The sequence below is a fragment of the Castor canadensis genome, chromosome 6 (genome assembly GCF_047511655.1).
Source record: "Castor canadensis chromosome 6, mCasCan1.hap1v2, whole genome shotgun sequence".
Taxonomy (NCBI): Eukaryota; Metazoa; Chordata; class Mammalia; order Rodentia; family Castoridae; genus Castor; species Castor canadensis.
In genome coordinates, this window is record NC_133391.1 from 76,531,480 (window position 1) to 76,555,212 (window position 23,733).

The following is a 23,733-nucleotide window of genomic DNA, read 5'->3' on the forward strand; positions in this document are numbered from 1 at the left end:
TGTTCAAAAACAGGTCTGATTCCCACGTATTGTTCTTAACTACTAGAAAATGGCTCAAAAATCATTTAAAATAAAGTTGATGGCAAGGGAAAAAAATGTTAAAGGAGAGGAGAGAGATAGAAAAATAAGAATATGAGACTATCTATAATTCTGTAATGAGAGTTCAGTACAAGGAGAAAGCAACCCCAACTGGGAGGATAATGTCCTCCAAGGAAGGGATATTTGAACTGATACAGAGAGCTTGATCAGAAGAGATGAAGAAGCTAAGCCCTACAAGAAGGGGACAAGGTGGACAACAGCACAGACGCAGAACATTGGACTGCCTGTACAGGGAACAGCAGAGCCAAAAGAAAGAGAAATGTCAAAGGTGGAGCTGAAGAAGTAGGCTGCTATGCTCTGTGGAAGCCTAGGGAAGGAGCATGGGTGGGGGCTGGAGGAGATGATAGAGCAGAGCCATGGTGTGCACAGATGAAGGAAAGTAAGGATTCAAGCAAGGGGGCTCTGTCTGGAACCCAGTTTAGAGGTAGTGAGGGTCATGTCTCAGGCATGACAAGAAAAGGGTGTATAAAATCTCAGGAGATTTTGGAGATGAACTCATTAGGGTAAACATGCATCATTATGTGTGGTTTCAGAGTTAGAGCATGGGTGACTGAGACAGCCATAGCATCTTTAACAGAAATAGGGACCATGGAGGAGAAGCAGGTTAGGGGAATGAAGATGGAGACATGTCAAGACTGAGATGCCAGCAAGACATACTGATGAGAGATGCCTGTGGACATCAGGAAATGAAAGTACTGGAGGGTGCAAGAGGCTTCAGGAGAAAAGTCTGGAAATTACGTCCACATGATGGCAGAAGCCAGGCACTGGACAGATGGGTAACAGAGTCAGACAGATCTTCTGGTTTGGGAAGAGAAGGAGAGAGAGGGAGCCTTAGAAGACTCACAGGACAAAGAATATAAGCAATATATTCCCTGTGTTCAGAAGGGAACAAAGGAAGCCTAGAGAGCAGTAATTGAGGAAGAAAGTTTCTGAAAGACAAGGGATGTTATGGAAAAATCACTGCTTTAATAGACCAGGTGTCCTTTGTACCTTTGAGATGGCAAGTTCAGAGGAGAATTTGGGGGGAAGAGCCAGGACTTTTGGTGGTGAAGCAGTAGAGGCAGTGAGCATAAAATACTCTGTCAAGTTGTCTAGCTGTCAGAGAAGCAGCAGTGGATACAGCACTTCAGTGGGAGTACAACGGAAAGTTTTGTTTGAGTTTGGTTTTTTTTTTTCTGTTTTAAAGATATCTTATACTTCAGCATGTTTGCAAACAGAGGGAAGTTTGCCACTGAAAGGGAAGGAAGGGGTGCTCAGATGCACAACTTAATGCAACAAATGTCCAGAGAAGCAGGAAGCACAGCAAGTAGGAGCTCAGCCCTGGGAAGCTGGATGTTGCTGTGCTACTCATCAGCAGTGGTGGGGAGAAGTGCCCTTTCCTCTCCAACCATACAGCACACTAAGTCCAAAGTCCACATGGCAGGTAGTTTTGCAAATATACACCTCAAGCATCACTCACCTTTCTAGAGGACCATCTGAACATAAATGGGCATGTTCTGGGAGAGGAGAGAAAAACATGCGGCTGCAGTTGCCTCACCTGTTCTGAAGCCCTGGGCTTGCTTTTTTTTTTCCTTCCTTCCTTCCTTCCTTCCTTCCTTCCTTCCTTCCTTCCTTCCTTCCTTCCTTCCTTCCTTCCTCCCTCCCTCCCTCCCTCCCTCCCTCCTTCCTTCATTTCTTTTTTAAATGAGAATCTGTCTCACCCAAGGGTTAGAAAACAAAGAGAACTCACACCTACCTCACAATGACAATCTTCTTGAACGACTTTAGCTAAGATGAAAATGATCCTGTTTTCTTAATGGTTTCCATCTTTCAAATCATTTTTCAGACCTTCATTCCCATCCCTTTGTGCTTTTTTTTTTTTTGGTGGGGGGTGGAAAGGATGCTGAGTATTAAACCCATAGCCCAGCACATGCTAAGCACACGTTCTGCTACTGAGTTACAACCCAGACTCCCTTTGTGCCTTTTAAAAGTGCCATTTGAGGCTCAGAGTAGATGGCAATAAAAACAATTTTGTAAAAATCAAGTTGGAGTTGGTAATGGAATTGACATGAAACCAATAACCAGCGTGACAGAGCCTTTAGGTACATTTTTTGGAACATTATCTCCAGGTTAAAGCTAATCTAGTGCAAAAGTAACTAATTGCTCTTGGCATCTCTCACACACCCACATTTGTCCTCTCGCAGTCTTTACTTAGACTAAAAAACCCAGTAGGAGGAAAGAAGTAGCTACCTTGGCAGAACTCAAAAGCTCGCTGGTTGATTCCCACAAGTCATGGCCAGGCTACTACAGTGAGAAAGCAGGTCCCTGTTTTAATGAGCTTCCAATCTTGTTGTCTGCTCTAGAAAGCCCAATGTATAAAAACCACAGAAATTAACAGATATGATGCACAGATGTTCAAAACTAAAGCCATCCTTTGCCTCGCTAAGGACTCACGCAGGCAGGATTCTTTCACATCGTGTGCACCTTGGCAGCATCTACACCATCTACAAATGGATTTACATACACCCATTCCTCAGACACGTGTCAGAGGAAGTGAGGGGTGTCTGGCCTTTGCTGATGACTTGAGGTTTGAGAACCACCTATGGTGAGAATCTGACCATGGAGAATAAGGATAAACCAGAAGGGAGTCATGAAGGGAAATGGAATATGGAAACTACAGGGCCACACACAATATTTACTTCAAACAAGCATTTGCTTGGTCCAAAGTTCTGTGTCTCAGCAGTACTAACAAAATAGCTCAGGGAGTATGTGACTCATGGTCCAGGTAAAACCAAAACTAATGTCTACAGCAACTTACAGCTTAGTACCAGGTGGCCAAGCATGTTGGTATTTTGTCACAGAAGCACAGTCCTGGGCCTTACTAAGTAGAAATCAACCTCGCCACAACTCAAGTCCAAAATTCCTTTCCCCCAAATTACTCCCTTCGCCAACTAAAGCTTTACCACCTCCAACCACTACCATTCAAATTGGACCTAACAACTCTGTGAGGAGCCCCTCCAAGGTAGGGCACTAACCTAGGTCAGAACCAAACCAGCCTGGGCTCATACAGCATCATTTCTACTCTGAATCCCAGGACTCCTGAGCTCACACACAACCTAGTCCTCATCCCTGAATGCTGTCTTGCTTTTCCCTCCACCAGCAATGTTGAGCTGCCTGATCTCTAGTTGTCCAGATGGGAGAATCCTCCAAATGCCATCTCCTCAGGAAGTTGTCCCATTCCATGCCAAGCTGCCTGGAGCATCTCCCTCCACCCACACAGAGCAGGAGCCATCCCTCTCTTAAACTTCTTCATGGCACTTTATGTGTGCCACCCGATAGCAATTAATACAGCATCATCCTTTGCTGTATTGGCTGTTTGACACAGTCTGGGACAGTCTCCTCAAGGCTTGGTTTGTGTATATTTAAAGCAAGGGCATTACAATTCCTAAGAATAATACAAAGGAAAAATAGCTGCCTTTTATTAAGATCTTACTATGTACCAGAGTAATGCTGTGAAATTTATAAACATTGTCTCATTTGACTTCAAAATTGTATGAGGTATGTGCTGTTGCATAGATGAGTGAAAAAAGTATTAGAGAGTCAGTAATTTTCCCAAGATCCAGACAGCAAGCAATCAGGCTGAGATTCTCACTTTCAGAACCTTACACTGGCTGGGCCCTCTCTTAATCCTCCTCTACTGCCCTCTCCATCATTCTACCTACCTTAGGGTTGTTATGAAAAGTTCTTAACACACTGGTTGTTCTAGGTCTTCATCTCCCCATAGTAGCCTTCTTTAAGGGAAAGATATTCACATGCACTGTGCGTTAAACATACTACTCAGATATGAATGAATGAATGAATAAATGAAGACAATAACAACAAAGAATGAAGGACATTTGTCAAACTACCAAAGAAAGATAAGGAAGTACTGACCAACATCCTACAAACAGAACCTCACAGGACAGCATAAAATTAAGTCTCTTTATCTCCCAAATGTCTCTGAGATGCAGTCTTCATTCCAGAGCTCAACAAGGAGAAAGCCAGGGCAATCACAGCCCAGGTGTGAGCAAAAATGACACATCCAGAAAGAAGAAGGCTCAATTCTGCAGCCCTTATTAAGACTGTGTGTCCCCACCAAAAGGAAATCCCATCCAAATCCTCTTTACCAGAGAAGAAAGGAAGGTCAAAGAGACTAATCCTTAAGAGGACCTGAAATTCAGGCTCACCTACATTATACCAAAGAACATCCTCCTGGCAGCAAAAGACAGGCACCAAAGCTAGTGTGCCCTACCCTCCCTCCTATGCTGCGGTGGGCTCCCTCTCACCACACATGTGCCTCTGCTCCCTGCTGAGTGTAGGCAGTACTCCAGCCATATGATCTTGAGCAGGTGGAAGATCCATTAGCTACAGCCAAACTCACAGTGTTCCAGAAAGCATTCAAGAGGTTCTGTGTGTAGCCAGTGACTGGCATACAGCAAACACTTGATGAGAGTCAGCTATAAATGCAAGCAGGCAATGGTGTGGCAGAGGTGCTATGCAGGTACACAGAAACCAGACACTGAAGTCCCCTGCCCTTTCACACACAGCAGCTTGGCCCTGAGAAGTCCTAGGAACCAGTGCACAGAGGCTTCATGTGGCCAGTGCACAAAATACAAGAATTCAAAATGCCATTGTTCTCAGAGGGGAAAAAGGCAGGTGGTTGAGGTTGGGATGATAAAATATAAAAGAGGAAAATACCAGCAGGGAATGTCAAAAGAAAAAGCTGCAGCCTGACCAGCTGCTGACAACCCAGGAGCTATGCTGGTGGCAAGTCCAGGCTTGGAAGGAAAGTAAAAGCAGATCTCTAAGGGGTCTTGAAGCTTAGTCTATCAAAGAGACACCCTGAAGTCATCATGGTCAGTATCAGCCAGTCAGAAGATAGGGCCACCAGCTTATGGGCATCAACCAGTTTGACACTAATTAGCTTATTCTAATATACAGAAACCAGTATGTCTCTGTACATAAACAGTACACACAGAAGTCTTTCTTTTCTAAAAATACACAAGCCTGCAGTATGGCACAGAGAAAGCCATCTAGAGCACATAACAAAGACAGTAACTGCGGATGTCTGGCCACCAGGAGGAAATGCATTTCCTTTATCAACAGCAAAGGGCGTGAAGTTACCCTTTACCCCAGAGCTCTAACTCCACCTTGGGAAGCAGCTTGGCACAGAAGAACAAGAACACTGTGATCTGATTCAGGGCTGCCCTGACTCCCACCTCTGACATGTGCTACTCTCCTCTAACGTCTCCAGGTCTCAGTGGCGTCATCTGTAAAATAGGATGACAGCACCTACCTGTTAGCATTCTTCACAGATAAAAAGAATGAATGTAAAGCATCTTGGTTATTCTTGAAATCCCAGTCTCTGCTGCTCCCTCACTCTCATTCATCTCTCTTCCCTAAAATAGCAATGCCTAGGAAGAGGAAGCCTGATTTCTCCTGTTTTCCTGGCTGCCTCCTTGAGAGCTGCAGCACCTCAAGGACCTTCCCAGTGCTTGTTCAGGGCAGGCTGCTCATTAGTAAGTAGCACAGAAAAGGAAAAAGAAGCATGTCCCTCCAGGCCTTGTGGTTGGTTCCTCTACATGACCTGACTACAACTAAGAGTCAGGATATATCAGAGGGAAGATAAGGAAGACTCTAGGGGCAGGAGGCTACAATGGACTCACTGACATACATTTTCTTGAGAAAGAGTACAGAAGGTTCATCGGATTTTCAACAACATCTTTGATACTTCCCCCACCAAGGGAAAAAGCAGGGGGAGCTTTAAAACCATTGAGTCATTCAGGGGAAAAAAGCATGTGTAAGAAAGAAAGAATAATATAACACAACTTCTGATATTTAGCTCACATGTAATCACACTTGCCATGTGCTTTACCATATAATCTCTGTTCCTGCAACAGTGAGAGGAAACAGCATCCACAGATGAGGAAACTCATATGCTAGCAAATGGCAGAGCCAAGACTTGACCCCAAGAATGCCTGAGGTCAAAGCTGAGGCTTAATTCAACACTAGTTCCACTCTACCCATCTTGCTACATGTCTTCTCAGGACTGATATGAGAACATTTGTAGCCATCAGGAGAAAACAGTAAGCTATACGCAAGTGTATCAGTATCATAAGCCTCAATTTCCTTGCTGGAAAAATGGGGATTACAGCTATGTTACTGAAATTGAATGAGGTGAAATGTGTAAAACACTTGGGTTTGCCTGTCGTGTCAGGCATGGAATAAAACACTCAATGAATGGTAAGCATCACTGTCATTCTTACAATTGTGTAAAACACCATGTCCTAACCATCAAAAGTATCATCCTTTTGTTAGTTAACTCTACAGTAACTGCTTCACTGGTGCTCCCCAAACTCCTCTCCAATGCTGTGGAGAAAGAGGCCCAGTTTGGCTCCCAGGAAGAGCACATTCCCCCCCAGCTGCAGGCTTGGGAAGCCAGCAGCAGCAGCAGCAGCCAACAACACTTGGGTGCCTGCCTGGGTCCCAGAGCCAACTCTCCAACACCATCGAAGGTGCTGAGAGATCTTGGAAACCTCCAGGGTTATTATTGGGGGGTAGGGAATACTCATAGCACACTTTTCCAGACACAGAAAACAACCTGGAAAATCAGTATAAGAAGGTGTCAGAGATGAGGTAGGTCTACCTCTGAGCCAGATAGACCAACAGATGAAAAAGCTGAGGTTTGGTGGAACAAAGATTTGGGGTACCTTTAACTCAGTCCCTTCATTCTTACAAGAAATCTACCGACTTTATGTGGTTCTTCAAGGAAAATAAGTTTCATGAATTTGTCCACTTTTCACAGCCAGAGTTACACATCTCTAATATAATCTATGAAGTCTCCACACACAAAAAAACACTTATAAACAACAATAGATGTTACATACTTATAAATTATATTAGGTACTAAGTCCTTTACATTTATTATCTCTATATAGAGAGACCTCAAAATGAAATTTTGAGGAAATTCCCATGCCCTTTTTACAGATGGGAAACCTTGGAAAGGTTACACAGCCCACCCAAAGTCATAGGGTTGGGAAGTAACACAGATTTCTAAATCTCATACTCTACTGCTGTGCAATTTTAGATTAATTATTGATTTGTATCCACAAAGAACCTCTAGGCAGCTTTTTCTCATAGTCCTTCCAGAAACATAAAAACTAACTTATTCCAGTCTTCCTTAATCCAAAAGACCTCTTGTACTGGGTGCTGAACCCAGAGTAAACTGAGGGCCAACCATACCTATATTTAGAAGCACACAAGGCAGAACCCTAAATGATGTAAAGTTTGTTCAAGGTGAATGCTAACAGGAAAAGGAATAGAGGATAAGAGTATAAACCTTCCATTCCACAAACTGACATACCCTGACATACCTTTTTGCCAGAGCAATTTCAAGAGAAGAAGCCTTCTCAGAAGACAACACAATTCTGGAAATATTAGTGGAATATCTATAGATTAAGAAAAGGTGACTGCACAAGAATGCAGGGAAATATCACTTGGAAAAAAGCAAACACAACATCCTACAAGTGTTCTCCATTAGACTTCCCAAAGCAAGTCATGACTTTGGAACCAACCCATTAACACAAATCAAAATAATCTAAACCAAATGTTCCCATTTAAAGGCCCTTTCCCCCTTGAAGAGCTGTACAAGGGAAAATGCACTCTCACACACCAGGCTGCCTTGCTCCAGTAATTACCACCAGACCTCAAGGTATGAATTGCTCTTAGCAAACTAGCAAAAGTCTATGAACCCCAAAAACAACAGCAGAGGTCACACAAAAGGTAAAAAGAGATAGACACAACGAGCCTGGGAAATTTTGCAATAGGACCTCCCTCTGAAAATGAAACTCTCTCCATGGATTTTTGTTCCTAGAAGTCATCCCTCAACACCACTAAAGCACTACTCTACGTGCCTCTGCCCTCTTCAGGATCAGCCATCTCCTTTGCTCCAGCCAGAGAGATCTGTTGCTTAGCAACTAACATCCAACAAAAATAGGAGCTAAGACAAAGTCAGGCTTCTGATATCTCTTGCTCCCTAGCACTCATGGGATAAATCTTAAGCCGAGCCAAGAAATCTACAGTTCTATCACACCTGCGGCTTAGAAGGTGGAGAGCTCTGCAGACTTACCCTCACTCAATGTCACTAAATAGTCAACCTAGACCACCAGCAGGATAGAGTTCTTAAATTTCAAGGCCACAAGGACTCAATACAATGATGTCCTAGATTTGGCCTAATACATCTTCTAACCCAGGTGGCTGTCTTAGCACCTAATACCTAGCCCCTGTGGTCATCTCCTCAGAGACTATCCTTGACGCCTCATCTAAAGTCAGTACCTTCACTGTCACCCAGGATTTGTTTCTTTCCTGGCCATTTTTATGGTCTACAGTTATTTTGTCACACTGCTTTCTTTTTTTTTGTCTGCCTACATGAAAGTAGGGACCTGAATTACTATTTTATCCTCAGTCCCCAGAGGCTGATACAAAGAAGGTACCCAATTAATATTATTTGGATTTGACAAAATAATATAAGGAAAAATCATGTGGAAAACTTAAATGGTGCATGATATATCCTACTATTACTAATGTCCCTAAATAACCTGTTACAAACTCCTTTTTTCATGTATTTACAAAATATCTTTTTATATCTTTCACATTTTTAGTCTCAAGAAAAATAAATTCCATGTGCTTATTATCTACTGTGTAAAAGCAATACTTCTCTTTATTTTTCTGATAATGCCTTTATTCAAGTTTTCTTTGGAAGAGGCAGGGAGAAAAATAACTGATAGCATAGATATTGAAGGGGTGTTTAATCCGACTACAGAATTTTGTGAACAAGCCCATGCTGCTTCCCTAACAATTTCATCTCAGTTCATGAATGCAGTACATATGAGGGATAAGTAAAACTCCTCATATGTCTTTTCTGATGACTGTGTGGGCCAAATAGACTCACAGAACATCATGGCATGTACCACTTTCTATGACCTCTCCCCCATCCACTTACCTGAGAACCTTATGGTTATCTGAAATTCTTATCCATTTTCTTATTAACACTGTGTCTTTTCTACATGAATCTAAGCCTCATTAAGAATAGGATCTTGTTTGTCTTATTCATAAACCACTAGGACATTTTAGTCCCTATTAAACAACTGCCAAAAAAAAAAAAACCTTATGTGACTGTGCACTTTTGCAAGGTTGCCTAAGGTTCTAGACAAAGACTAAGCAAAAAAAAAAAAGAATAATCCATGTACTTTTCTTCCATGAGATGAGCCTTTGCCGGCCACTCCCAACCATATATTTACATGGTTCTGAGTAAACACAGTTCAAGTTCCACCCAAAAACTGTTTAAATTCAGCCTTTTTAACATCTGCAAATTCATAAATCATACCAACTATGAGGTATTTAGTATGAGTAGAGTCAACACATTTAGCAGATTATATTTTCCAAAGAGAGCCACACCAATAATGTTCTTCTTACAATGAATAAGACATAGGTGCTCCTCCACCAAGCAGAGCAGTCTATTCTTCCTCTCCTTGAACCTGGGTAGACCGCTGCAAATGACTCAACCACACGAAAGAAGAGTGAGGTAGAAGTGGTACTGCATGGCTAAGTCGTAAGAGGCAACACAGCATCCTTCCATCTCTCTCAACACATTACTCTGGAGCTGGACTCACCTATTATGGGGAACCCACTATGCTGGAGAGACTATACAGAAATACCCAGCTGCTCCCACTCCCAGCTCAGACACCAGACATGAGTGAGTAAGGCCGCTCATGATTCCAGCCCTCCAGTGACCCCAGCTGAGGCCAAGTGGAGCACAGATAAGTGATCCCTAATGAATCCTGCCCCAACTGTAGGTTAATGAGCAAAGTAAATACTGTTGATTTGAAACCATGAAGTCTGAGGAAGTTTGTTACCCAGTCACAGTAGTCCTAACAACAGGCAACATCAGTCGTAAGAGGCTCTCACCTTCAGTCCTCATAGCACTGCTGTATGAGGTTTGGGGAAGGGCAGGCAACTTCAGTCCCATGTGCAGCTGGTGAACTCAGTATATAAAACTCCAAAACTTCTAGGTCAGAGGATGTCATAAAACAAGAGGCAAGCACAACAGAAAACTGTTCAACACCCAAACCTTCCCAAGGTCCCCAGTCTAGGCTCTTTGGGACTTGAAGCAGCTGACCTGTCTCTTTAGCCATCTGCCATTCTCCCTTTAATGTCTAGAAGGTAACATAATTTCCAGAAGCCCAGGTGACATAATTTCCCTCTTTTTTTTTTTGCATTTGGTGAAAGAATGTGGCTTCTTTTTTTAATTATCATACTATTTTTGTATAGGGTGGGGGGGTGTTACATTGTGATATTTACAAAAAAGCTCACAATGTATCTTAGTTAAATTGACCCCCGCCATCATTCTCCTTTATCCCCTCCTCTCCCTCCTTTAGAATAGTTTCAACAGGTCTCACTTTTGCATTTTCATACATGAGTACATAGTATTTCCATATTTACCCTCCTACTCTCTTGAAACAATTTCTTTTTACCATCCTCTTCACCTTCAGGAAAGCCTCACCCCAGAACTTTTTGGTTTTGATGTAAGTCAGAATAGGGATTATTTACCTGTGTGAAGTTTCTCTTAGGACTGTCTCAACAGACTATCTCAAGCAAACTTGGAGGGATACTCTTTTAATGAGAGGGAAAAAAAAAAGCCTAATTTTCAATATTTAAAAAGTGTTTCACATGAAATGTTTTCATTCCCACATAGGTTTTTAGCATCAGACACACATGAGTTTAAGAACCACCTCTGCCAATTGCTATCTGGGTAAACTTGGGCAAGTTATTTGACTTCTCTGTACAGCCTGCAGGTGCTCAGGCCATACCTGGCACACAGTGGGCATTCCACAGGCAGTAACCAGCATCATTATTACTATATTGTATAATTATATATTATATAATTATATAATATTACTATATTATTAGATTAGGATTTGTTCCTATGACATAAGCTATGATGCTGCTGAGATAACTCTGTGAAGATCAACTCCTAATCATAGCAAAAGGACAAAGAGGTTCATAGTTGACTCAACTCACCTCAAACTCGTATAAATGTAAACTCACAAGATATATACAAATAATCTGAAGTGTTTGTTAAAACGCAAATCTCTGGTTATATCTCCAGAGATTTCATTCATTAATCTAGCATAGAATGCAGGAATGTATTTTTCTAACCACACCTGCACTACCGCTCTTCCCCAGGTGATTCCAAGAAACCTTGCCCTAGAGATTCTGGTGTAAACATCTGGTCCAAATCAGTCATGATGCAGCAGAAAGAGCATGAACTTAAGTCACAGAGGTGCTGAGTCCTAGAGTCAGCTTTGCCCCTCACTGGTTCTACAGCTTTGACGCAGTCACTTAACCTCTCTGGATCTCTGTTTCCTTGTCTTTGTCTCAGATTAGATATCCCAAAGGCACCTCTTTTTCCAAAGTTGATTCCAGGGGGTTGGGAGTGTGTTGCCTAGCATGCATGAGACCCTGGGTTTGTTCCCCAGCACCACAAAAAGAAAAAAAAACAGAGCAGCTTGTTTTGTGCATATGTAGCAAACAAAGTAAGAGCTATCATTTAAGCCTCACTATGTACAAGACACTGAGCTAGGTGCTTAGTTCACTTAATTATTTTTAATGTTCATAACAGTCTTGAAGTGTAGGCATTATTATATAAGATAACAAAACCACCTCAGAGAGGTTCAACAACCTGCCTGAGTGACACAGCCAGTAGTGGCAGAGCCTAGATTCTAACCTGTGTTTATCTGATCCAGCACCTGTGTTCTTAACATCACTATATCTTTGACCATCTCACTAAATAATACATGTGTTTGGATTTTTTTGATTTTATTCAGTCAATATTTAGAGACAATGAGTAATTGGCTGTAAGTAACTTCCATTTACTAGGAAATAAAAGCAGAAGAAATACAAAATTTATTTCCTTATTTGGGCCTCATACAAACACTGCTACAGAATCAATCGATATTTTGCCCTCAACATTTCAAAATCAGATTGCCATCTGCCAGGATCTCTTTAGGGAAAAATGAAAATTCTGGATGTTAGTGTGAAAATATATGCATAATTATTATTTAATTCTGATTCCATCTGAAACAATTTGAAACACAAAACTGTTTCATATTGCTTGAGTTATTCCAAAGAAAAGAGAATAAACTGGGGTATAAATAAATACTTTACCAAGGCTTCCAATCCAGAACTGTTCACAATAAATCATGGTAGCCAAAAAAAAAAGAATAGGAACCAGGGATCTGACAAAATACTTAATATTGATTTAATATTCAAAATTATCTTCTACTGCAGAGAAAAGAAAGACCAGCTCACCCCTAAGTTCCTCAGCTCCACCCATTACCAAAGAGCAAGCACAGGTACAGCACAGCAGGAAGGGGCCCAGCTAGGCACTACAAACCTAAAATGTCAAGTTCAAGTGAGAACTGAAAGCCACAAGATACAACGTCAGGAGGATGGATTTAGAAGGAGGAACTGCAAGGTAGGTGGTAGAAAAGGAAAGCAAAGAAATGAAAACAGAGCACTGAGGTTGGTCAGTGGGTGAGGGTGAAAAAGCAGAATTTTGCCAAAATCTTTCTTCCCTTTCTTAATTCCTCTCATGGGAAGAACAGAACTTTCCTCTGAGCTCAGACATACAATGAGAGAGTTTCTCATGACGTCTACCCTTTTGTTTTCTCTTGCCAAGTAACTTAAAGAGAATCTAATCCCAGGCCTTCTTGCCTCCAAAGTTCATTACTTCATACTGGGAACTCAGAGGAAAAACAGAAAGAGAACAAGAATGAGGAGGAGAATATTCACTACAGCAAGTTCCAGGTGAAGACTTGTAGACAAAAACTGTTTTGGTCTCAATATTTGTTCTGAGACGTTTGAAGGCCATGTCACACAGGAAAAAGGATAGGATTTGAAATCAGAAAACCCTAATGGCAGCACCATCCACATACTTCCTACCTACCCAAGTTTAGGCAGGTAACAGAATCCTCCTTTAGTTCCCACACTAAATAGGGGCAATAGCATCAACCTTGTACAACTCTTCTGTAGGATAAATAAAATAATGTGTATAACATGTGACCATGGCAACGTAAGCAAAAAGTGAGCCATAAAATCATATTTATATGTGTACAGTTTCAAACTCCTTTCAACTATGCTATGCAGAAAACTAAATTTCAGACCCTGTCCTATTCCAGTCTTCGCTTTTCCAAGGAACTCACAGCCAGCTTCTCCTGTGAAAATGAAAGTCTTTGAAATGTGTCACAATACCCACTGATGCCAAGGAAAACTACTGTAACTGCTTCAGACAGGTGCCTGGGAACCTCAGGACCCAAGGAGAACAAGTGGTCTAATTAACACACCCCAGGCAGGGCACTGAGCTCGTGCCTTTCAGAGTACACTGAATTCCAACATTGGGAGAAAGGAACATTTCTTCAATAAAGAGTAAGCTGTAAATGATTTATGCGACTGGTTCATCACAGGAGAGAAAAGCTGTCAGGCTTTAAGAAGGCCAGCTTCTCTCTTTGGAGGGGAAGAACAAACTGTACATTAAGTGAGAAGCCAAAACCCTAGAGAGATCATTAACCAAGTGAAGCAGCAACTTGGCACAGCCTGTTCAGAGCCCCTGCCTGGGGTGCTGGTCCTGGAGTTAAATAACAGAGGAAGGTGGGAGACTATGGGACAGGGTCAAATACCCTGCCTTTGCACTCTAACAACCCAGACATCATGTCAATGTCCATGAGGATTCCATTCCTGAGAGGTGAGAAAGGTACCAAGGCCCTAGACTCAGACAACCTGGCTTGGGTTTAAATCCTGGCTCTGCCATTTACTAGCTCATAATTTTTTTAAACTCTCTGTAGCTGGATTTCTTGATCTATAAAATGGGTACAATACCAGAATCAAGCTTGGGGAATTTTGTGAGGATTGTATGAATTCATACAAATGAAGAGTTTAATTCCAGGAAGTGATCAATTCAATGAAAACTATTATTATCTACTTCTTGGTGCTGCTGGCTAACTAATTTAAACTTTGTTTGTTTACAGTACTGGGGTTTGAACTCAGGGCTTTGTGCTTAATAGGTAAGTACTCTACCACTTGAGCCACACCCATAGCCCTTTTTTGCTCTGGTTATATTGGAGATAGGGTCCCACTTTTTGCCCAGGCCAGCATGAACCTCCTTATTTTATGTTTCCTGCTGTAACTGGGATGACAGGCACACACTACCATGTCCAGCTTTATTTCCTTTGAGATGGAGTCTTGAAAATTTCTTTTGGGCCTAGGCTGGCCTGAAACTGCAATCCTCCTGATATCAGCCTCCCACCTAGATGGAATGACAGAGGCACACCACCATGCCCAGCTACTGATTGTGATGGGGATCTCACAAACTCCCTACCTGGGTTGGCCTGAAACTGTGATCCTTCCAATCTCAGCCTCACAGGTAGCTAGGATTATAGTCATAAGCCACTGGTGCCCAGCTGAGTTATTATGTACCATAATGTGCTAACCACAGGTTACCTAAGTTAGTCCCCCAAACCCTGTAAGACAATGTATATAAAGTGCTAAATTCACTGCCCTTCTTGCTCATAGAAAATGCTCAATACATGGGACTATTCCTTGCTATTGCTATTATCAAATCACAAATCAAATCCAAAACACCCCCTTGGCTCAGTTCTGAAAAACCACTTAGGTAAAAAAACAAAAAATAAAAATAAGCCAAAGAAAATGTGAGGCTTAATCACCTTACAGTCAGCTGTAACATGTCAATTGGGTATTAATGACTCAGAAATTCTTCTTGTATCCAACAGCCCTGATATCAGCTTGAGTATTTCAGTTTGATAGAGATCCCAAGACCCACAAGTCAGACAAATGAGGCCTCCTGAATACCTTCCTACACCGGGAGTCCATAGCCATTAGAAACGAAAAGAGGTCTCTACATCATAAATCCTACCTCTGCAGATTCAAGGTACAATGGGCTTTGAAGAGTACCCATTTGCCAACTTCTCATGTTGGCAAATCATTACCTTTAAATCATTTCATGAGATAAGTAGACACTATTTTAAACAATTAAATATCAAGAAAAAGAAAATTATTTAGTAAAGATCAAACTTGATAAAAATAAATAAAGCAATCCCTAAAGCGCTTCGATTTCTGAGCCAATCTTCTCATATCAGATAAAGACAAGTACATCCCTGTGGTACCTGTACAAGCACATCCCCATGGTACTCAGCACTGTACACTAACAGTGTTCAACATAAACCAGATGGAATGGTTCTGTGCTGACAATAATCTTGGTCTAAACAGGAGTTATAGCACTCGTTGGGTGGTATGGTAGATTGGTCAATGGCCAGGCATCTTTAATATATACTCCCATCCAATCGTACAACTGATTTCTTCATTCCTTTGAATCTGGGCTGGCCTTTGTGGATTGTGTGGTCCGTAAAATGTGGCAGAAGTGACCTTGCATAGATGCTGGAGATCAGGCATCAAAGTTTCCACCACTGCCTTTTGGAATGTTATCCTGAAACTGCCACAGCATAGAGAGGCCCAGGATGAAAGCTACCTGGGGAGAGGCTCTGCTGTGCCTGCAGGAATGGAGCTGCATGAGTGAGACCAAGAGAACGTGTCCAGCCAACCCATGGAGAAACAAGAAATAAATACCACTGTCACCTTCTAGCTCAAAGGCCTTGGTGACTGGTTATACAAATAGATAAGGGATACAGGTAGACTATGAGGGGCTTCGTTTCATTTTAAAAATGAATTTCTAAAAGATTAACATTTCTCTTCAACTTAATGATAAGCAAAATCTAGGTTGCTGAAACTCCAGGAGCAGCGGTTATCTTAGGAGGGGAGGGGTAGGGTAAGGAGGACAAGGGAGCTTTCTGGGATGCTAATAACTTTTATTTCTTGGCCTAGGAAGCAATTATATGGGTGTGTTCACTTACTGATAATTTATCAGACTGGATACTTCTAAGATATACACACTTCTAGATATATGCTAAACAAACATTTTTAAATGGCCTTAAATAAGCCTCTGTTAGCAAAAATCCCTTTGAGAAACAGAGGTATGTAGCTAAAGCACAAAATTATCATGCTCATATTTTTTTGTCCACAAACCAAAATTTCCTCAGAAGCACACTTCTATATTGCACACAAATCTAGTTTGTAAAACCGGGCATGACTTGTTAAATAAAAGTATCTGTCCTCATTGCCGAAAGCAGAAAGGTCTCGCTTACGAGTTTAAACACGGCCCCCGAACCCCAGAAAACCTTCTAATGCCAAGATCACAGGATTTTCAAGTGCTAGTTTAAAATTTTCATATTGTTTCAGGAAAAAAATCTATGTAAAAATCACTTAGAAAGTTAAAATTCCTCAGTGCTTCCATGCTAATGGGTGTGTGTTCCTTGATAAACTACATAAACTCTGTATGGGTAGCAGCCACATCTCATTCTCAAGTCACTGTGTCTCCTCCACCCTAGTAGAAAAGCCAATTGGAACAACCTTGTTCACAAGGGAAGGACTTAACAAATGTCTGTGGTTGGTAGGACGTCCCTAAAGCCCTTAAAGGTCTGTGAGCTCTTTTAAGATCAGATGGAAGAAAATTATTTCAGATGAAGAAAAAGGTATATATGCAAAAATAAAGTTCTTTAAAATATAAGAAAAATTAACAGGAAATATTTTTAAATTTTTAAACACTCTTTAAAGTTAAAAGATAAGGAAATTTGTATATCTGTGGAATAGAAACAGTACACAGACATTAAAATGACAGCAATATAATTCTTTAAAACTATTTTTCCTATTCATGGTGGTACATGCCTATAATCTCAGCACTCTGGGGGCTGAGGCAAGAGGATTGCAAGTTCAAGGCCAACCTAGGCTACATAGTGAGTTCAATGCCAGCCTGAGGTACATAGTAAGACCCAGTCTCAGAGAAAATAAATAAGTAATCATATATGTATATATTTAACGGGAGTAGTTCGCTCTTTCTAATCAGATTGTATGTCTCTTCCAACTAATCATTTATAATTTCTCAGTACTTTGTTAATTTTCTACAAAGTATGGATATTTATCACTTTTTACTTTTACAACCAGAAACAAAAAAGTAAAAAATGGAAAAATGTTTTGACATGACAATAATTAACATAATCTGTTTCTCTTTTAGTATCCTTTTATTACTTTACCCATTACTTACATTCCTTGTTAACAATTACCATTTTAGCCACACACAGATTGACTATGCCTACTCTGAAAATCCAAAATCCAAAATGCTCCAAAATCCAAAACTTTTCCAGCACTGGTATGATGTTCCAAATAGAAACTTCTGTGCCATGAAACTTTGTTTCACCCACAAAATGATTAAAAATATTATATAAAATTAACTTCAGGCTACATGTATGAGGAAAAATGAACCATAAATGAATTTTGTACTTAGACCTAGTTCTCATCCCTGCAATATCTCATCATGCATATGCAAATCTTCCAAAATCCAAAACACTTATTCTGAGCATTTTGGGTAAGGGATACTCAACGTGGACATATCTTAAATATTTTGACCCTATTCAACTTCTACTGAGCTGGGATGATCTATTATTCTATTTTGCTTTCTTTCCTTCTATGCTATGAGTTCTTCATTATCTTTGTCAATGTCCAACACAGTGTCTTGCTCTTACATTTTGACTTAAAATTGTTGGCTATGAGATTGTTTTTTTTTGGCTACGAGATTATTTGTGACTATCAGAACAATGGCCTGAAAAGCTTTATCTCCTGTGTCAACTAGTAGGGTATAGCAAAAGACAAATGTGAAGGTTAGATATGTCTTCATAATGTAATGGACAACAGGGAGCTAAGGAAGGATTTGTATAAATGTGATTTACCTAACCTGTGCTTTGAGGGGTTTTGTTGAATACTTTTTCTTTTTGGCAGTACTGAGGGTTGAGCTTAGGTCCTCACACTTGCTCTGCAGGCATCTGCCACTTGAGCCACACCAACAGCCCTTTTATGTTAATTATTTTTGAAATAGTATCTTGCTTTATGCCCAGGTGGGCCTGGACTACAATCCTCCTGTTGAGGATTCCCTGGTTGAGATGGGGTCTCCAGAAATTTTTTCCCACTCTAGCCTTGAACCATGATCCTCCTGATCTCCACTTCCAGAGTAATTAGGATTACAGGTTTAAGGCACTGTGCCCAGCCTTGAAGGAGGATTAATGAGGGAGCAGTAAGTCTGGATCTAGATGGAGAAAGACAGAAGATGATAATTACTGATAAAAAGCCATTGCAAGAGTTAGCCAAATGGTTATGTGAGAGTAAAAACAGTTTGGTGTTAGTAGAGAAACAGTAGATGCACAGGGAATCACTAAGGTCTGATCCATGGGAAACTGCTTCAGAGTGTTAAGGTAAAGTAAGGAGGTGATAAGAAAAGAGCTGCACCATGCAAAGACCCAGGGGTGTGAGGAAGAGGAGAATATGCCTTGTAGAAGGAAGGGAAGGATGGTTTGCATTTGAGACATGATGAATCTGAGCTGCCAGGAGACATCCAGGCAGAGGTACAACATAGGCAGTTGGAAATGGATGCAAGGAATTCCAGGAAGGAAAGTCAAGCCAGAGGTAGGTATCTGATTTTCATCCATACAAATAAATAAGATAGCTGGGAACTTAAGTAAACTAAGCACAGGAGCTGAGAGACAGTCTTCTTTGGACAACAGGGAGCAACAGAAATGCCAAAACAAAAAGGAAAAGAAACAAGGAAAAGTCAGAAAGGTAGGATGAAAACCAAGATAACATAGTATCATGAAAGTCAGAAAAGAAATGCTTCCAGAACAGTGTTCAGTACCAGAACTAGGAACAGTCATCAAAGGGCTCAACACAGAGCATTTGCATCTGTCCCTATATGATCAGTGGGACCCTCAAGAGAAATTTAACAAGGTGGGGACAGCAAAGCAGGAATCACAGAAAACACAAGAAAGACACTAACAGGCTTAATACCTATGTGCACCAGGCATTGTGATAGGAATTTTATAAGGATCATCATCTTTAATCCTCTCAAACACCCCTCCACAGTAGGTACTAATATAATTTGTATTCAGAGCATCCTGTGCAAAACTTAGTAATGAAAGGAACACATCTACAAGGTCATATTTGCCTATCTGAAAAAACAAACCTCTCATGCATATTTTGATGTAGCTATGGAGATGTGAGAGCAAGCATGTAGGTGGAATCAGATATCAAGGAAAATGAAACAAACTGAGAGGGGTGGAGTGTGGAACAGCCTGGCTGGGTGACTAATTACAATGGCCAAAGTATTTATGATGGCAAATAGATAGGTTTGACTCTCAGTGGCTACACATTCATTCTCTCTCTCCCTCCCTCCTATCTACTTTCCTCTCTCTTTTCTATCTCCACAGAAACTGATTAGAAGAAAAGCACAAAACCATGCTAGCCTGGTCAATTAGCCCCAGTGCATACTGGTACTATCAATAACATTTTGTGAAGGCTGAAATTTTTTTATCCACCTGGACAGCTGTGATAATTAAAGAAACTAAACTGACCAGATTGTTAATTTAAAAAGTCAGTCCTCACTCAAAGGTCACAATTTTGGAAAAACAGAATGGGTTCTATAACATACTCTCAGAAACATCCCAAACCTGTGGAGAAAAAATCTTAGGGTTTAAAAATCCTTTACTTGCTCTTCCTATTCTCTACCCCAACTCATTATCTCCACAAAAAAAAAAAAATTTAATCATTGCCATAGTCACTCATAATTGCACTAACTGAAAGACACATAAATCACCTTACTTTCCTCAGCCAGATCTTTAAACCATGTTTAACAGTGATGACCTATTTTATTAGAAGTGTTCAGAAAAAAAAAAAAGTTAACTATTCTGGGCTTGCAAGAAACTCTAATAACAACAGTTTCTTTGGATTTCAAACCCATAAATCTGTGGATGCTGTTTGACATTTATTGAACATGAATAACATCCCCCCATGCTGCATTCCCAAGGCTTAACCAACATTTTAGGGAAATGACTTAATTCACACAAGCTTGAAAAAGTTCACCCTGGACTAATATTTCCTCATAGCAATTGCTCCTTCCTACTATTCTCATCAGGTCAAAAACATTCACCTTCTAGACCTCCCCAAGGTAACAATGGTATAAATCCCTTGAGCATAAACCTTGTTTCTGACACTTCCTAGCTGTATATAGTAGGAACCTTGCTCCTGCCACTTCTAGCTGTATCATGTTCTGAATTGGCTCATCTCCTGAGTTGTGGGAATCAAACCATATCAGAGTCACAAACTGAAAGCACTAAACCACCAATGGGCAGTAGAAAGAGCCAGACACACCCGGGCACCCACTCTAGATTCAGCAGTACCTACTTGACCAGGTGACAATGGATAAGTTCATCGTTCACTTCCTTTCTACACTCTGATGTTAGACTGTTGGTCTCAAAGGTTAGGGAGAGTGGGGCACATGAATGTGATTGCATAATTGTAAGTATGTGTTTTTAAATCCTGTGTGGCAAACATCCAAGGAAATGAGTATCAATTAGATCACACGACACCTCTCTCCATAATAAGGGATGATCTCAAGGGACCCCTACTCTGTAAACATATAGAGTTTGGAAGTGAACAAGGGTGGGAGTTACAATAATCATCCCTGAAACATTCTTTTCTGCTGATTTTGGGTGGAGGAAAAGGTGGCCTCACACTGGAAGATGAAGTTTCATTCATTCCTATTGAAAAATGTTTCAAAGAAACCTATGTCGTCCATACATGGGGTGACCATATTCAAACAGATGGCTTTGAGAAACCGGCACTATGGATAAGCAAGCTGAGACAGCGTGTGACCCAGCCAAGTCATCTTGGCCAAGTCCTCTGCTGGGAGAAAGATAGAATATGGCCTTCTCCTCTCTCTTCTACCAAGCTGCAACCCCAGAAATCTAGAGGGCAGAAAGGTTCCAGGAAACTCAAAGCCTCCTCCCCTTCTTATCACCACACCCATTCTTTGGCCCAACATGAGCACATGCCTGGCCAGCACTCAGTAAACTATAGCATCAAACTGGGCCTCTCTTCTGAAACACAGTAAGACCAGTGGTGGGGATCTGGAGCACAGAGAAGCATTTAGTATGTAAAAGCCACATGCAGTGGCTCCAGCTGCTTTGGGCTCGGGACAGTGTCAGGTTGACAGGGGGATAAGAGGGGTCTGCTGTTTGTCAGGATCACCTAGCACACTGGTCCACATCTTATTGGGAGAAGCAAACACCAGATTTGGACAACTCCACATACAACCACCACCTGGCAGCTTTCCCTAGGAATTCCAGGAGGGGTGCTAACACCACAAGATGCAAAGACAATCTCCCATAGGACAAATCCTTGCAAACCACACTATCCTCAGTCTCACAGCAACTGTCAATCAACAAGAGTTCTGTACATGATTGATGCCTCATGAGGGCAAAACCTTTCTTCCTAAATTTTCTTAAAGGCACACAGATTTTAGTTACAACTAGTTATCAAGAAAAAGAAAGCAAATCCATGGGAAGATAAAAAGCCTTTGGAAAAAAGAACAATATGTTTATTAATTTTCTTCTCAATACTTTTCCTTTCTATTTCATTTTTCCCAACCATTTAGAATTGACCAGGAAGGATCTTAATTAATCACCTACATACTGGCTTAAACAAAACCAAAAGAGTAAAATCATCTTAATACTGTTGACTCATTTTATGGTGAATATGCTGCAAAACCACCAAGAAAAGACTGGGATAAGAGCAATTAAATGTAAAAGTGGAATAGTACCTAGGGCAAGAATAATCCTCAATTTTTTTCAATAAGAAAGGGTTGGAGATGTTAGATACTTCATCTTCTAGGTATTTCTAGCACTTCATACAATCTTGCCAGGTGGGGTACCAGAGAGGTCCAAGTTGAGCACCAGAAAAGGAGAACTGCAGAAGAAACTTGACACAGGGAATTTTGAAAAGCAAAGAACCTATTCCCTCAGAACACGGTATGTAAATATTCTACTAGTTCCACTTCTGTCTTTGGTAGACCAAGAAAAGCCAAAGGAGCAAAGACCATGAAGAGTGACCATGAAATTTATTATGGTGCTGGGAAGAAGGGCTGCAGCATAAACTACACTGTTTTAAGAATAAAAGGGGTAACAAAATTTTTTGGATGCAGAGGAAGTCTTTGGCTAGTAACAGCTGATGTGTAGTAAGCATTTCCATGTGCCAGGCACTATGTGCATGCATGAAACTAGCCCCCAGTCAATCCTGAGAGGTAGCTCCTATTATCATCTTCATGTTGGAGTTGAGAAAACTTAAGCAGCTTCTAGACTTGGGTCACCCAGAGAGTAAGTGGCAGGACCAAGAATGGACCCCTGCATTAATTCGAGTGCCCATGCTACTATCCTCTACACTGTTTCTGTGCTCCTATTATTAGTCACCTAATAACTGATGAATGAGGCAGTTACATACTAAACCCCAGGCCTCCTGGCCCTAGAGCCCCTGCTCTTAACCCAAACCACACAATTACTTGAACACTATCACTGGCCATGCCCCAACCCCTACCACCACCACCACCACCACCACCACCACCACCACCACCAAATGCTACTGCCATTGAAGCATCATTTACAGAAGGCTCCCTGTGCCACATAAGAAAATTTTGACTTAGAGACATGATATTGACTCAGACAAACTAATATGATGTAGACCCCATGTCCATGGGCTCCAGCCCTGAGCTCTATTATCTGAGCTGTCATTCCTTCCAGCAGAAGTCAAAGATGTTGCAAGACCGTGACCACAGGACACAGAACCACACCACAACTGACAGCAGAGGCCAACTGCAGAGGGGGCTGGCACAAAGCCACTGACTCATTCCTCAGCTCTTACCCAGTAACTTCCTGCTTTTCACACAACAGAAAATAGAACCTCCCAGGGTGGCTCACACCTGTAATCCCAGCTACTCAGAACATGGAGATTAGGAGGATCATGGTTCCAGGCCAACCCAGGCAAAGAGTTAGTGAGATTCCTTCTCAACAAACAAGCCAGGCATGGTGGTATGCGTCTGTGACCCCAACAATGCAGGAGGTGTAAGTAGGAGGATTGAGGTCTGAGGCTGGCCCTGGGCAAAAACTTGAGACCCTATCTAAAAAATAACTAAAGTAAAAAGGGTTGGTTGGGGGCATGGCTCAAGCAGTAGAGTTCTTGCCTAGCAAGCACAAAGTCCTGAGTTCATACCTCAGTACCACCATTAAAAGAGAGAGAAGATGCCAGAAGCCAGTGGCTCATGCCTGTAATCCTAGATAATCAGGAGGCAGAGATCAGGAGGATCGTGGTTTGAAGTCAGCCTGAAAAAATGGTTGGCAAGACCCTATCTTGAAAATACCCATCACAAAAAGGGTTGGTGGCATGGCTCAATGGTTCAGGAGACCCTATCTCAAAAATACCCATCACAAAAAGGGCTGGTGGAGTGGCTCAAGGTGAAGGCCCTGAGGTCAAGCCCCAATACTGCAAAAGAGATGGGGGGGGTAGGGGAGAAGAAAAGAAAGGAAAGGGAAAGAGAAAGAGAGTGAGTTCCATCAT

The 23,733-nt window shown here is 41.4% G+C and overlaps 1 protein-coding gene across 10 annotated transcripts in view; it reads right to left on the reverse strand.

Annotated features, from left to right (window-relative positions):
- The window catches only part of Arhgap26 (Rho GTPase activating protein 26), a 416,522-nt gene that overhangs the window by 334,153 nt on the left and 58,636 nt on the right, over positions 1–23,733 (reverse strand). Inside the window, exon 1 of one of the 10 annotated variants that reach the window (XM_074076750.1) lies at positions 5,414–5,438. The exons of the other annotated variants lie outside the window; for them this stretch is intronic. Coding sequence (XP_073932851.1) covers positions 5,414–5,423 — 10 coding nt within the window. The 5' untranslated portion in view covers positions 5,424–5,438. Of the gene's footprint in view, positions 1–5,413; positions 5,439–23,733 lie in introns of those variants that run through there. 10 annotated transcript variants of the gene reach the window in all.